The sequence below is a fragment of the Otolemur garnettii genome, unplaced genomic scaffold, assembly GCF_000181295.1.
Source record: "Otolemur garnettii isolate 467f Iridium unplaced genomic scaffold, OtoGar3 scaffold00021, whole genome shotgun sequence".
Taxonomy (NCBI): domain Eukaryota; kingdom Metazoa; phylum Chordata; class Mammalia; order Primates; family Galagidae; genus Otolemur; species Otolemur garnettii.
The window spans coordinates 20446371-20463125 of record NW_003852416.1 but is presented as its reverse complement, the minus strand read 5'-3'; the positions used below and the strand labels follow the sequence as shown (position 1 = coordinate 20463125).

Genomic DNA, 16755 nt, shown 5'->3' with positions numbered 1-16755 from the left:
GGGCTAGATTTGAACCCACCAGCTCAGGTGTATGTGGCTGGCGCCTTAGCCACTTGAGCCACAGGCACTGAGCCCATAGTTGCCATTTTTTGTACTCTTTGACCACTAGATTCTCCCTTCTTCTCCCAGCCCCTGGCAACCACCATCCTATTATCTGCTTCTGTAAGTTTGACTATTTTAGATTCTCCATATAAATGAGATATCTGTCTGTCTTGCTTATTTTACCTGAAGGACGTGCTGACAGGATTTCCTTCCTTTTTTTTTCTTAAGGCTAAATAATATCACATTGTATATATACCATATTTTCCCCAACTATTCATCTGTCAAAGGACATTTAGGCTGTTTCCACATCTTGACTATTGTAAATAATGCTACAATGACATGGGAGTGCAGATACATCTTAGTAATCCTATTTTCAATTCTTTTCAATATATACCCAGAAATGGGATTGCTGGATCATACAGTAGCCCTATTTTTATTTTTTTGAGAAATCTCCATACTGTTTCCCATGATGGCTGTACTAATGTACATTCCCACTAACATTGTACAAGGGATCCTTTTCTCCACATCCTCACCACATTTATTTTTTACCTTTTTCTGACAGCTGTCCTAATAGGTGTGAGACAGTACTTTATTGTGGTTTTGACTTTCATTTTCCTTATGATTAGAGTTGTTGAGCACCTTTTTATATGCCTGTGAGCTATCTGAATTTCTTCTTTTGAGAAGTGTCCTTTGCTCCATTTTTTAATTGTATTATTTATATTTTTGGTATTGAATTGTATGAATTCCTTATATATTTTAGACGTTAACCTCTTATCAAAGGAATGATATGCAGGTATTTTTCCCCACTCCATTGATTGCTTATTTTGTTTACTTTCTTTGTGGTTCAGAAGCTTTTTCCTGACACAGATCCTCAATTTAAGTGGTGCTACAGGAACACCAAATTGTTTTTATAACTTGAAACTGATTTTTTTTTCTTATAGAGACAGAGTCTCACTTTACTGCCCTCAGTAGAGTGCCGTGGCAGCGTCACACAGCTCACAGCAACCTCCAACTCCTGGGCTTAGGCAATTCTCTTGCCTCAGCCTCCCGAGTAGCTGGGACTACAGGTGCCTGCCACAACACCCGGCTATTTTTCTGTTGCGGTTTGACCGGGGCTGGGTTTGAACCCACCACCCTCGGTATATGGGGTCAGCGCCCTACTCACTGAGCCACAGGTGCTGCCCTGAAACTGATCTTTTTAATGTAAATTCCAAATGTTGTAATAAAATTATATCAATATTTCTCTTAGCATATTATTAAGAGACTTTCCTTTGATATACAATAACTTTTTATATTTAAAAGGGAGCAAGAGGGAAATCTTCAAAATTGACATGGATTTACAATACAAGTATACTACCTAAGACTTTACATGCCTTTCCAGTCTAGGCAGATTTTACACTATGACAACTGCCACTAACAGCAATAGCAGAAACTTAAAATTCCTACAGTAGACATTTACTTTTACCCTGGCCATGTGTCAAAGTAGGGTAAGGTATTATGGCAACCCATTACCAATGCTCCAAACCAGAAGAGAGCAAAAGAAAGGAGGAGGGCCGGGTGTAGTGGTTCATGCTTGTGAGCACTACCAGCACTTTGGCAGGCTAAGCTAGGAGGACTATTTGAGTCCAGGCATTCAAGCCTGCGGTGAGCTCTGATCATGCCACTGCACTCCAGTCTGAATGACAGAGAAAGACCCTGTCTCTAAAAAAAAAAAAAAAAAGAAGAAAGGAAAAGAGAAAATACAACCTAAATTTATATTTTTGTTTACTCAAATAGAGTACCTACTCTGGTACACACCTGTATGTAGCAGTGATGGTAGTGGGCAATCATATATAAGTTCTTTAATCTCTATATGATTATCATCAAATAGAAAATATTAAGATACACTAGGAGAAATAAAATACAAGGCAAAATTTGGTAGGTATTATAATCAATGTAAAGGACTACAGATGAGAGTTGTTTGTGGGTATACAGAGTTATCTATAGGGATAGGCAGGAGGAGAAGATGATAAATAATTGGAGAACAAAGTAAATATGATTAAGGGACAAAACTGTATGGCAGATACCATTTTTGAAAAGGTATTGAAGATATGCCAGTGTAGGTGAAGAGATGCACACAGATGGAGATCATATGGGGCAGAAAGATAGCATCTGCCAAAGCACAAAGATGGATAACGGGCTTGAGGCATAAGGAGTGGTAACAAGTTAGTTCCAAGTGAAGTAAAGGTTAAGAGAAGCACGTACAAGGCAACATCTATTTGGGAAAGCCCAAAGAAGCCAAGCAGATCAGTTTCCACGTGACTTGGTAGGCAAAAAAGAACTATGTTAGTTTCTTAGACAGAACCAAAAAGCATTTTCAGAAAATGAAAAAGGCAGTTCATGTTGCATGGACTACAGCACAGGAATAATTATAGAGACATGAAAGCCAGGTAAGAACGTTCCTCACTGAACCAAATCCAGTATAATTAGACTTAAATGAATAAGGTGATAATGGCAACAACATGAGAAGGGAAAACCAAGAAGATGCTCTGAAGGAGTAATCAACAAAGCCCACACAGAAGCAAACTGAGAAAGCCTACTAAAGAAATAAAAAAGCATCAGCTCTAAGAATTTCATTTTATGTTTCATATAAATATTCAGGAAAAGACTGTTAAAATATATTTTCACCCATTTTCAAATATACTCATTAATTCCAATGCAGGTCTTAAGAAGTAGAGTCCATTAAAACTAACCTTCAAATTCAGAATATGATCCATTAATAAAAAGCATCTTGGTTGCTTCAAAGTATGATCAATAGGTCCTCCTCTTTGCTGAGGGTCCCAATTCAGCATCAACTGTAGCCAGTTCTCCATGGGTTCTACTATTAAACTAGAAAATGTACAAAAATAGGGTGAAAAATCATTGTCTCAATTTTCCTTTAGTATTGTTAACAATGTTTTTTTTTTAATAGGTTGTCCATTTCTTTTTCCATGACTTGTCTGTATCCTTTTATATCTTACTTTTGAATAATTTATGAAATGACAGAGGACAAACTTTTTTCCATAAAAAACACATAAAACTCCACATATATAAGTTAGTAACTCCAACAGATGAGTCAAAAAAAGGGGGGAGGGGCGGCTCCTGTTGCTCAAAGGAACAGGGCGCCGGCCCCATATGCTGGAAATGGCAGGCTCAAACCCAGCCCCGGCCAAAAAAACTGCCAAAAAAAAAATAAAAAAATAAAAAAAAGATGAGTCCAATTCCATACTCCAAGGATCCCATTTATTTCAGCATCCAGGAGTCTTTTTAGCACCTAAGCCACTCAGTTAAACAGCAGCATTTTGACTGGACCTATGCTGTCTAATATGATAGTCACTATACTGGACAGACACTATGTAGATATTTACATTTCCTCTTTATTTAAAATTCAATTGCTCAGTCACACTAGCCACCTTTCAAGTGCTCAATTGCTTCCTATGGCCAAGAGAAATATAGAACATTTCTATCATGACAAAAGTTCTACTGGATAATGCTACTTGAAACAGACAATTATTCTATTATTCTTTTACAATCTTAGAGAAACTCAGGCAAACTTCTTCAACTAAAATACACTTACCTACAAAGGCTATTTGGTTGGGGCAAATGACTACTAAACCGAACTTCTCCTGTCATCTCTTCACATGCAAATATACATTTTGGATCCTTCTTCTTAATCTTCTCATGCCTACAAAAATAAAAACTACCTTAGTTGACAACCTGACTCTATAAACACACTAAGATTTCTTGCCATTCAGTTTTACTCAACTGTGTGTTTAAAAGGCAGATCATTAAAGAAAGAAAAAGACAGACAACTGAAAAAATTTCCATTCTTTATTAAGTTCTAATTTATTTCTTACCAGGTAAATGGCTGCAGATGATGCAAAAAAGGCCTATATCCAGCAATACATTCAAACACCATGGTCCCAAAGCTCCAATAATCAACAGTGGCTGTGTAAGGCTTATTCTCAAAGAGCTCTGGGGCCTTAAAAAAAAGAAAATGTATAAATGCCAACACTTTGTGAAAAAGGCTACTTTATTTTTGAACTACTATATTCATGACCTTCAGAAATAGTAAGAATCTTATACAGTTAAATTCAAGGAAATAATACAGGTCTCACCAGATACTGCAATGTCCCCACAAACGATGTACATAGACTTCCTTGATCAACATCTTTGGCATATCCCAGATCAATTATTTTATGTGTTACCTGAAAAATAAGACAGAGTAAGTACTAAATGGTCAAGAAATTTGAAAAGGAAAGGTAACAATGTCCTTCTAAAGTATGGAAGGGTTGACGGTGAAAAGCTTGGGTTTGGAATAATACAAACGTGTTTCAAGTCTAAACACCACCACTTACCTAGGCATGTTTTCTGAGGTCACTTTAATAGGATTACTAACAGTCCTATTTCATATAATTTTTATTAGGATTCAATGAAACAGTGTAAGCAAATAACATAATGCTTGATATCTGGTAAAATCCAAACACAGATCGACAATTAATTTTTATTTTGGTATTCAGAATAAGCTTGATTCATTAAACTAGAATGCAAAGGTAAGAGTGGCTTCCAAACTTGAAGATGCATCATACCATCTTAGAGTAGATTAAATGTGAGTAAGCAACTAACTTCAAGAGTGTCCCAAAGTCTTTGGATAGCCAAAAAAAAAAAAAAAAACCCAAAAAGCAAACAAACAAAAAAGCAGAAATAATCAGTACTAAGCATACATGAAAAGCTCTAAGAGAAGCAGCATCAACAAAGTTCCATCTGGCTCGGCGCCTATAGCTCAACCGGCTAAGGCACCAGCCACGTACACCTAAGGTGGCGGGTTCGAATCCCCAGCCCGGACCCGCCAAACAACAATGATGGCTGCAACCAAAAAATAGCCGGGCGTTGTGGCGGGCGCCTGTGGTCCCAGCTACTTGGGAGGCAGAGGCAGGAGACTTGCTTGAGCCCAGGAGTTGGAGGTTGCTGTGAGCTGTAATGCCATGGCACTCTGCCCAGGGGGACAGCTTGAGGCTCTGTCTCAAAAAAAAAAAAAAACAAAGTTCCATCCAAACGATCAAAAAAAAACAAAGTTCCATCCAAACGATCAAGTACCATCTTCACTAACTAAAGAGAACACAATTAGCATAAGGTTCAGACACAGCTTTAACTCTTTATTGGAAAGGAACATAGATGTTAGAAATAAGAAAACTGCTTAAATTATTGATGAAAACATTTTAAGAGGAAATTCTCTACTGGTTCTTCTCAAGATAACTCATTTAGGAATTAGAGAAATTAAGGTTTTAATTTTTTTTTTTTCTTTTTGAGACAGAGCCTCAAGCTGTCCCCCTGGGTAGAGTGCCATGGCATCACAGCTCACAGCAACCTCCAACTCCTGGGCTGAAGCGAGTCTCTTGCCTCAGCCTCCCAAGTAGCTGGGATCACAGGTGCCCGCCACAACACCTGGCTATTTTTTTGGTTGCAGCCGCCATTGTTGTTTGGTGGGTCTGGGCTAGATTTGAACCTGCCACCTTAGATGTATGTGGCTGGCGCCTTAGCTACTTGAGCCACAAGCGCCGAGCCAAGGTTTTAAATTTTAAATATAGAACTTAGCATTTGGGGGAAAGAGAATGAGTTTTTAAAAATACAGACTTTTTCTTTTCTTAAAGTAGACTCAGGATATGTGTATGTTTGGGATGTGCTTCATAAGAATAAAATAGTAAAGGTTAACAAATTATTTATTCACTGCCAACTATACTGAAAAAACACATGGACAAGATAGGTATAGTTTCTCTCTAATGGAGCTGCTGTTTAGCAGAGGAGACAAACAAGTAAACACAACACTTCAGTGTGGTGGGGACTGACACACAAGTATCGCATGTTATAGGTACACAGCAAAGATACCAAATCTCCAACTGTATCAGACAGACTATATTCAATAGGCATGAAATAGTTTTCCAGGTTTCACTCACCTTTCCACCAACATCCTGAAGAACTATATTTTCAGGTTTTAGATCTCTATGTATAATTTTGTTTTCATGCAAATATCGAATCCCAGACCCTAAAGTTTAAAATGTATTTTGAAGTAACAGAAAACACTGAGTTAAAAAAATTCATCATACACTTTGTACAGATCTTCTTAGATACTGAAATTTATAACTATATAACTAATAGAAGTTCAGATTTTACTCACAGAAAATATAGTAACATTAAATAAATACTATAGAATTACAATATATACGCAACTTATTAGAATTAATGTTAAAAAGAAATGAAACAAGCAATTAAAAAGATCCCTATAACTTTTACAGCCTTTCCCTCCCATCTAAATAATACTCTTCAACTAGACTTTGGCCCTAATGGCCTAAGAAAACAAGCAAAACCAAAATAAGAGGAAACAAATTCTTGGCTTTTGAGCTTCATCCAAAGGGCTAAATACTTGTTATTTTAGGAATTTTTCAGCAGTAATTATGATGAAACAGAGATTTTCACCCTAAGAATTGACTTGATGACCTATCCCCCAAAGAGATGCAATTCCACTGTAAATTAAATTATAAGATCAACTTGAGTGGTGCCACTAAAATTGAATAAGGTCATTTCCTTCCATTTTTGGTCAGTAATTGGGACATCTGCTAAACAAAGAGCTTCTAGCCAAAAACAAACAAAATATCCTAGTTTTAACTTAGCATCAACAGTAAAAATTAGATTTTTAAGATAATTTCTTACAGATGTTAAAAATCTATATGCTTTGTATATCTACAGTTCCCAAGTATGCAAAATCTTTTATGGACCAAAGAAGCATCTTAATATTGATTACATACCTATGTCACTTAGTAAAGAAAGTATCTGGCTTTCTTTAAGTCCACAACAATTTTCTGGTTTGTTGAGTAACTAAAAAAGGAAAAAAAGATATCTGAAAATGTACTGTAAATTGTTGCACTGCAATAGGAACACACATCACTCTAAAAGAGTATTCAAATGAGAAAACAAGTTATGATAAAGAAAGTATAAGAAGGAAAAAAATTACCAAATACATGCTAAGGGCATGTAAATTTCATGAGAAAGCTCATAAAAGAAACATGAAGCAGAAAATATTTGAAATGGGAGAAGGCTGACATATCTCACAGACATGTATATAAGATTATATCTGTGAACATTTGAACACATTTAGAATGATAGGAAAGAAAACATTTAAAATGAGATAGGAAAGATAGGGTGCAATAGAGAAAACAACTTTTTAGAACCACTTAAACTTTGATACAGCACATGTATCAAACATGACCTAACACCATCAGTGCATTTTTTTTTTTGTAGAGACAGAGTCTTATTCTATTGCCCTCAGTAGAGCGCTGTGGCATCACATGGCAGCAACCTCCAATTCCTGGGCTTAGAGACAGCCTCCCAAGTAGCTGGGACTACAGGCGCTATTTTTTTGTTGCAGTCTGGCTGGGGCTAGGTTTGAACCCACCACCCTCTGTTATGGGGCCAGCGCCCTACCCACTGAACCACAGGCGCTGCCCAACATAGTCCCATTTTTTTAAACAACAAAAATGCATGTTCTATATCAGGGGTCAAAAAATATTTTGTGAAGCCTAAAGTATTTATTCAGATCATAATAACTTATTTGTAAAAACAATGTGTTTGTAAAGTACTTATTTAGATAATAAATAAATACTTTAGGCTTTAGGTCTCTGTCAAAACTATTCGATTCTGCAACTGTAAGGAAACAATCATAAACAATGTGTAAAGAAATGAGCATGGGCTCAGCGCCTATAGCTCAACCGGCTAAGGCGCCAGCCACGTACACCTAAGGTGGCGGATTCGAATCTCCAGCCCAGACCCGCCAAACAACAATGACGGCTGAAACCAAAAAATAGCCGGGCATTGTGGCGGGCGCCTGTGGTCCCAGCTACTTGGGAGGCGGAGGCAGGAGACTCGCTTGAGCCCAGGAGTTGGAGGTTGCTGTGAGCTGTAATGCCACGGCACTCTACCCAGGGGGATAGCTTGAGGCTCTGTCTCAAAAAAAAAGAAATGAGCATGGCTGTATTTCAATAAAATTTTATTTACAAAACAGATATTAGGCCATAGTTTTCCAATCTTTATTCTAGATTATCATATTCGATTTAATTCAAACACTGCTAATGTTTGTGATTTACTAACTCTCATCTTAAAACATCCACACTACCTTCCGGAGATCACCTCCAGAACAGTATTCCATTGCTAGAAGAGGCACATCATTAATCAAAATATTCAGTTCTTCAGGAACATCACAGGCTTTTACAACATTTGTATGGTTCAACCTAACAAGAAGGGGAAAACATAATTAAAATATTTTTTCCAATGAAAAGGGAGTACATTTGGTATGGCAGTTAAGGGGGTAGAGATGGGGAAGAAAGGAAGATTGGTATTATTTATAATATTCTAATTTCTATAACTAAAAATTAACAATTTTTAAAATAAAATATGCATAAAAATACCATTACTATTACTACTATTTCTATATGTCAAGCAGTAAACACTTTATGTATATTAACTCAATTACTTGGCATAATAATCTGGTTATAGGTAGACTTATTAACACTTTCATCACATGGAAAAAACTAAAGCACACTAGTTAGGCAACATAAATTTACATAGCTATCCCAGATAAACATGACAGAAACACAAATGTTTTTAATTTTTAAAAAATTGAAAAATAAAAAGATCCCACAAGATCTTTTAGGTAGTCAAGTAAGGATTCAAATCAGGCAGTCTGGCTCCAAAGCCTATACCATGCTATCTCTTCCATTATTACTTACAATGTTACCCAGAGATGAACATTACTAAAATTTGGGTATATTCCCTTCCAGTTTTTAATCCGTACACAAATCTTTCAGTACATACCATAGTGAATCACATTATAGTATACTGCTTTCTAAGGTTTTTTTTTAAGACAGAGTCTCATTTTGTCAGCCTCAGTAGAATGCTGTCACAGCTCACAGCAACCTCAAACTCTTGGGTTCAAGCAGTTCTCTTGCCTCAACCTCCCAAGTAGCTGGGACTACAGGGACCTGTCAAAACACCCAGCTATTTTTTGAGATGTGGTCTCGCTCTGGCTCAGGCTGGACTCAAACCTATGAACTCAGGCAATCCACTCGCCTCAGTGTCCCAAGTGCTGGGATTATAGGTGTGAGCCACCGTACTCAGGTGCTAAGTTTTTTATTTTTTTTTTCGCAGTTTTTGGCCAGGGCTGAGTTTGAACCTGCCACCTCTGGCATATGGGGCCAGCACGCTACTCCTTTGAGCCACAGGCACCGCCCATCTAAGTTTTTAAAGAACTTAATAATGGGCTCAGCGCCTGTGGTTCAAGTAGCTAAGGCACTAGCTACATACACCGGAGCTGTTGGGTTCAAATCCAGCCTGGGCCCGCCAAACAACAATGATGGCTGCAACCAAAAAATAGCCGGGTGTTGTGGCGGGCGCCTGTAGTCTCAGCTACTTGGGAGGCAGAGGCAGAAGAATTGCTTGAGCCCAGGAGTTGGAGGTTGCTGTGAGCTGTGATGCCACGGCATTCTACCCAGGGTGATAGCTTGAGGCTCTGTCTCAAAAAAAAAAAAAAGAAAAAAAACAACTTAATAATGGAGCTATGAGCCATGGCACTCTACCAAGAGTGACAAAGTAAGACTCTGTCTCAATTAAAATAAAAACCAAAAAACTTAATAACGGGCTGGGTGCTGAGAGCTAAGTGGATAGAGCACTGGCCCTCTGCAACAAGTCTGGCAGGTTCAAACCCTGCCTGGGGTCTTGTTGTTAATAAAACAAACAAACAAACAAACAAAACTTAATAATATATCATATCCCAGTCATCATGATCATGATGGCAGTGGTTACCAAAACATGAAGAGATTCTCATGTCCTAGGGGTCTAAAGAAACAAACTTCATGTGAAGGGCCTGAGAGTTTATATTGTTAAGCTTTCCTGGAGATTCTGCCACATTAGCTAGGTTTGAAAACCATTAAAGTAAATTGGGCACAGACACTGGAGTCAGATAATGCTCATTTCAAATCTAGACTCTATTAGTTGTGTGATTCCATGAGCTTTAATTTCTTCATCTACAATATAGAGATAATACCAAAATATAAAATTGCTGTGATAATTATAAAAATGATCTGTAAAGGACTTAGCACACTTTCTGAAGCAATTTTAAAATATGTCTATTTCTCCTTTCAGGAGTTTAACTCTCCTCCCTTTGAATGCAGGCCATGACTCGTTTGTAACAAAAAGAATGTGGTAGAAAAGATGGAGTGTGACTTCTAAGGAAAGATTATGAAAGATATGAGAGCTTCCATCTTGCACTCTCTCTCTTAGATCATTCACTATGGGGAAAGCTAGCTGCAATGTCATGAAGACATTCAAGGTTCCTATAGAGAGTGCCACATGGTAAGGAACAAATGCCTCTCACCAATGGCCATGTAAGTGAGCTTGGAAGGAGATACTCCAGCCCGTCAAACTTTCAGATTATAGCAGCTCCAGTAAACATATAAACATTGAGACGTCTCAGGAGAGACCCTGGGCTAGAACCCCTAGCTAAGCCAATCCCAAATTCCTAAGCTATACAAACTGTGAGATACTAAAATTTTTGTTGTTTTAGGGACTGAATTTTGGGGTAATTTTTTACAAAGCAATATATACAATAACAAAACTAGGTGCCAAAAAAACTTAGTAGTGATTGCTGTTTAACTAGAAAGTATAATAAATGAACACTGCCGAAGATCCAGAAGACAGTTCTCTCTTCAGAGAGCTGAGTCTGATAATACCTAGCTGACCATTTTTTTTTAAATAAAATGAAACACTTTTTATTGTGGTAAAATGCATGTAACAAAATTTACCAACTTAGTAATCATTTTTTACATATGCAATTCAGTGACATTAAATATATTCTTTTTTTTCTCCTTTATTTATTTATTATTGAGACAGAGTCTCACTTTGTTGCCCTTGGTAGTGTGTTGAGGTGTCATAGCTCACAGCAACCTCAAAATCTTGGGTTCACACAATTCTCTTGCCTCAGCCTCCCAAGTAGCTGGGACTACAGGCACCTGCTGCAATGCCCAGCTATTTTAGAAATGAGGTCTTGCTCTGGCTCAGGCTGGTCTTGAACCTGTGAGCTCAGGCAATCCACCCGCCTCGGCCTCCCAGAGTGCTAGGATCTACGCCCAGCCTGACACCAAATATGTTCATATTGTTTCACTAACATTATTACCACCCATGTACAAAACTTTGCTAACTTTACAAAACTTTAACTCTGTGACTATTAAAAATAACTGTTGGGGGGACGCTGTCTAGAGGCACTCAGAATGGTGCAGTGTTTGACATACTGTCACAGGCTTTCCTACAATATAGCCTCTAACAAAACTAGGCTGTCCTGAACCCCTGGTAATAGAATGGTTTACCTTTATACCAAGAAAGGTGGAAAGCACCAAAATCTGCATGTGGCATGTGCTCAGGCAGACTTCAAAGGGTTCATGCTGTGAGACCTAAAGTTCTTATGAGGTTGTTCAAAACGAAAGAACATGTGAGCAGGGCCTAGGGTGGTTCCATGTGTGCTAAATGTATTCGCAATAGGATCAAGTGTGCTTTCCTCACCGAGGAGCAGAAAATTCTTGTGAAAGTGTTGAAGGCACAAGCACAGAGTCAGAAAGCTAAATAAGAAAATGAAGCTTTTTTGAGTAATAAAAATTAAAAGGCTTAAAAAAAAAAAACAATTCTTCTTCTCCTTTGCCCCTTGGCAAACACCATTCTACTTTTTTGCTATGAATTTGAATACTCTGCTTAACATACATAGATGGAATAGTGCAGTTGTTAGGTGTTGTTTTTGTTTTTTTTTTAGACGGAGCCTCAAGCTGTCCCCCTGGGTAGAGTGCCATGGCATCACACTCACAGTAACCTCCAACTCCTGGGCTCAAGCAAGTCTCCTGCCTCAGCCTCCCAAGTAGCTGGGACTACAGGCGCCCGCCACAACGCCTGGCCATTTTATGGTTGCAGCCATCATTGTTGTTTGGTGGGCCCGGGCTGGGGATTCAAACCCGCCACCTTAGGTGTATGTGGCTGGCGCCTTAGCCACTTGAGCCACAGGCGCTGAGCCAGTTGTTAGGTTTTTTTGCGACTAGCTTATTTCATTTAGCACAATTGTGGCATGTGTCACAATTTCTTTCCTTTTTAGGGCTATATAATAGTCCATCTTCTGGTTACTAGGAATAATGCTACTATGAACATGGGTGAATCTCTTCAAGGAAAAAAAAAAATCTCCCTGAGCCCGTTTTCAGTTCATTTGTTTATATTTATTTATATACCCCAAAATAGAAGTGCCAGGTCATATGCTAATTCTATTTTCAAAATTTTTTAAGAGCCACCATACCGTTTTCCATAGTAGGTGCACAATGGATTTAGATTCCTACCAACAATGCACAAGTGCCCTAGCTAACTTTTTTGTAAAACAATCTTGGCACTAAAAATTCTTTTGTTTTGTTTCCAAGGCATGCAGTGACATCAGCCTTGCTCACTATAGCACTGAACTCCTGGGCTCAAGTAATTCTCCTGCCTCATTCTCCCAAGGAGCACTAGTATGTGCCACTATGCCTGGCTAATTTTTCTTTCTTTTTCTTTTTGAGAATTAGGTTTTCGCTGGTCTTGAACTCCTGGCCTCAAGCAACCTTCCCACCACACCCTCCCAAAGTGCTGGGATTACAGGCCTGAGCTACCACACCCAGACTGACTTCTTTTTTTTGAGAGAGATAGTCTCATTTGGTTGCCCTGAGTAGAGTGCCATGGCATCATAGCAACCTCAAATTCTTAGACCCAAGTGATGTTCCTGCCTCAACCTACAGGCAGCTGGGACTACAGGGGCAGGCTACAATACTCAGTTAGTTTTTCTATTTTTAGTACAGATGGGGTCTCATTCTTGCTCAGGCAGTTCTCAAACTCCTGAGCTCCAGCAATCCACCCACCCTGTCCTCACAAAGTGCTAGGATTACAAGCATTGAGCCACCATGCACAGCCCCAGCCTGACTTTTTCCCTGTGATGACATCTGGTTGGGCTGTAGAACTGGGGAAATTTAAGTTATTAAGTACACTTACTTCTTCATGATCTGGATTTCATGGCACCATCGTTCTCTGTTTTTGGTACTTAGCTCGAGGCGACAAGACTTAATTGCTACTTTGAGATCAAGTTCCTGGCAAAATCGAAAATCAACAGAAAAAATAAATAAATTAGGATCTCGTGTAGATTTATTTACTGTCAAAAAAATGTCAACCTAGGGAAATAAAACTCTTTTTTAGTTTTAGTGATCAAAAATATTTACCCACATATCAACTGAGCTAAAATTTTCATTAGATAAATCATAAGACCATTACACCACTGCTTTAAAACTAACATTCAAACACATAACAGCACACAAGGAAAAAGTGACTAAGGCTGATCCAGTAAAAACTCTTTTTAGAACACTGTCTTATATACAAAACTAAGAAAAAAAATCCCGTCTCCCCAACAAATCCCTTTCAGAGCTTACTCAAGACAACTAACATGGGCTCCAGTTTAGCATGACTGGAATGAAGAAGATAATTCTGGGCTTCCTGAGCTCAAAACAGTAAGGAGTAGTTTTAATATAACGAAGCCTACAGTAGCAAAAACTCCATAATTAGATCTAATCTTTGCGTTAAAAAAATTGTTTTAGAATTATATTATAATATCTAATATTTGCGTTTTATAATTATATCTAATATCTATAATTATAATTATAATATCTAACCTTTGCATTAAAAAAATCATTTTCTAATATATATTCTCTCACAGAAGAGAGCTCTGGCTCATAAACTTTGCATTTCAAATAATGTGAAAAAAAGAATCCTAACAGTGATTGTACTTTTGTTTCCATATCTATAAAATGAACCTAACAATGTTTGCCTATGACTAGTAATTTAGTCATTTCTGACTGAAATTAAGTCCAGCTTAATGTACGTTACAGGAAAACAGCCAGAGCCCAGCAATTCTGGTAACAATATAATGTAGTCCAGGAAAGGCAGTCAGAGCCAAATAGGTACACTATGTTTCTGATGTTGTAAGAAGAGTTCAAAAGGACTTCCACTCTGACAAAAACCAGAGGTACAGTAAAGGGTATTTATGAACAGTCTTACCCAGGAGCTGCGAGGGGGGAAAAAAATTATAGGTGGGAAAGCAAGACACAGCTTGGATGAGATAGTGTGAAATAAAGAGTAGGAGGCAGAAAGTAGCAGATGCAGAGAGAGAAGAAACTAGAACTTAACCATCCTTCAACCTTTCTTTTGTTATGAGCAGGTATCTGGTTTTAGCTATGTCCCATGTAAGGTTTTACCACCATGGAGACAGTCCGGCATAACCATGAGCAATATTAAACCCTGAATTCTCAAAGGAACGAGGCAGGAAGTTATCTATTTCAAAGATCCCAGCCTGTAAGATTCTTTAACCACTCAGTTTATACTTCATATACTCTGTGAAATACCTAACCTTTTCACAAAGAATATTCTGTAGTAAGTTTATAGATGTCTAGCAGAAATAAAGTTCACTGTTAAAAAAATTAAAATATTCTAGAGATGGATAGTGAGTGGTGATGTTGTACAACAATGTGACTATACTCAATGTCATTGCACTGACCATTTAAAAATGGTTATAGTGAGCCAGGCACAGTGGCTCATGCCTGTAATACTAGTATTCTGGGAAGTCAAGGTAGGTGGATTGCCTGAGCTCACAGGTTTAAGACCAGCCTGAGCCAGAGTGAGACATCGTCTCTAAATATAGCTGAGTGCCTCTAGTCCCAAGCTACTTGGGACGCTGAGGCAAGAGAATCACTTGAGTCCAAGAGTTTGAGGTTGTTCCGAGCTATGACACACCAAGGCAGTCTACCAAGGGTGACAAAGTGAGACTCTGCCTCCAAAAAAATGGTTACAGTGGTAAATTTTATGTTATATATATTTTTAGTACAATAAAAAATTGGAAAATAATTAAATTTTTGTGTACTTTTCAGAGCTTTTAACATGCTAATTTGAACTATGTATCTCCTAATAAAGACTATATTTAGTATTTGCCCAATGAATTTGACCAAAGTATACTTTTATCAAAGATTTCATGAGATTAACTTTTCCAAACACATTTTAAAAAGTACTACCCTGTCTCAGTGCCTGTGGCTCAAGCGGCTCAGGTGCCAGCCACATACACCAGAGCTGGCGGGTTCAAATCCAGCCTGGGCCTGCCAAACAACAATGACAACTGCAACCAAAAAATGGCCAGGCATGGTGGCAGGCGCCTGTAGTCCCAGCTACTTGGGAGGCTAAGGCAAGAGATTCGCTTAAGCCCAGGAGTTGGAGGTTGCTGTGAGCTGTGATGCCATAGCACTCTACCCAGGGTGACAGCTTGAGCCTCTGTCTCAAAAAAAATTTTTTTAAAAAGTGCTACCCTATTCCCTAGAAAGAGTTCTTTGGTTGTTCTGTTATGCTTCTATATCACTTTGCAAATACTTTCATTATATAGGTAACTACATCGTACTTTGTTTCTGTTTATATCTCTCACTAGACTTGTAGTCATCTTGAGGGCAGAGAATACCCTTGTTCATTGTTTTTGATTTTGACATCCTTAGCACCCAACACAACAATTAGCTAAATAAACAATCTCATATCCTTTCCTCTTCCTCACTGTATTTTGAGAGATGTAGATGAAATAATAGAATATAGCTTCCATCAAAACATCAGGATCTTGAAAGCTGTAAATGCAAACCCTAAGTCAGTCCTGGAAAAGCAACGATGCTGTTTCCAAGTCTTATTGGAACATAAGAATGTTCTATAGAACATTCCTTCCCTCCTCACTATAGGCCTAGTTATCAAATGTCCCAATTTGAGGGAAGGGCACTCTGATTAACTGGAAATTTCCTGAAAGATTTCTAAGACTGTATAGGGGCCCAAATCTCTTCCGCTTAAAAAGTGATTAATTCCATAGAGACAAAAAGTAGAACAGTGCTGGTGAAACCGGGGAATGGAGAATTACTGTTTGATGGGCAAAATGTTTCAGTTCAGGAAGATGAAAAAGTTCTGGAGTTGGATAGTGGTGATGGTTGCACATTAGTGTTAATGTATTTAATGCTACTGAACTGTATACTTAAAAAATGATTAAATTTGTAAATGTTATATATACTTAAAACAAAAAGTGATGAATTCACTCATCCTCAGCCAGGGACCAAGAGAAGAAGTCTCAAAAGCATGCCAGCGTGCATTTTTTTATCCATACAACCAGGCCAATACTCAGGCTTACATAACACAGGCAATGTTCTACTGGAAGCACTTAGCACCCTCTTTTTTTTTTATTTGCAAGTGTTATGTCCCCTCTGATGGTAGGAATTATTAAATTTATTACTTGTCTGGCTATCAGGTTCACCTTCCATTCTCCCTCTATCCAAGATTTCCTCCTATGCTCTATCTAGAAATTTGCTTCACAAAATGTCTTTAGTTTCATTTGTCACTGTAATCACTCCACAAATGTCCCTATTCCCCAAGGGAGACTCCTATCTCCCCTCTCTTCCACCCCAAAATATGGGCTCTTTCCCCCCACCACGTCTTTAAGACAACAAATTATGGTTCCTCCTGAATTCACTTGTCTATTCACAAGCCAAGTACAGGTATTTTAGTAAAGTCTTTTTTCTTTTTTTTTTTTTT

General features: G+C 38.1%; 1 protein-coding gene and 1 pseudogene across 2 annotated transcripts in view; one reads left to right on the top strand and one right to left on the bottom strand.

The window, feature by feature from the left end:
- CHUK (conserved helix-loop-helix ubiquitous kinase) overlaps positions 1 to 16755 on the bottom strand; it is a 45806-nt gene that overhangs the window by 27231 nt on the left and 1820 nt on the right. For both annotated transcript variants that reach the window (XM_003787266.3, XM_023511618.1), the window contains exons 2-9: positions 13156 to 13250; positions 8228 to 8342; positions 6864 to 6933; positions 6015 to 6103; positions 4179 to 4268; positions 3918 to 4042; positions 3638 to 3745; positions 2775 to 2910 (exon numbers count right to left, since the gene is read on the bottom strand). In XM_003787266.3, the coding sequence (XP_003787314.1) occupies positions 2775 to 2910; positions 3638 to 3745; positions 3918 to 4042; positions 4179 to 4268; positions 6015 to 6103; positions 6864 to 6933; positions 8228 to 8342; positions 13156 to 13250 (828 nt within the window). The remainder of the gene's footprint in view (positions 1 to 2774; positions 2911 to 3637; positions 3746 to 3917; positions 4043 to 4178; positions 4269 to 6014; positions 6104 to 6863; positions 6934 to 8227; positions 8343 to 13155; positions 13251 to 16755) is intronic.
- Positions 11365 to 11761, top strand: LOC105886742 (annotated as a pseudogene).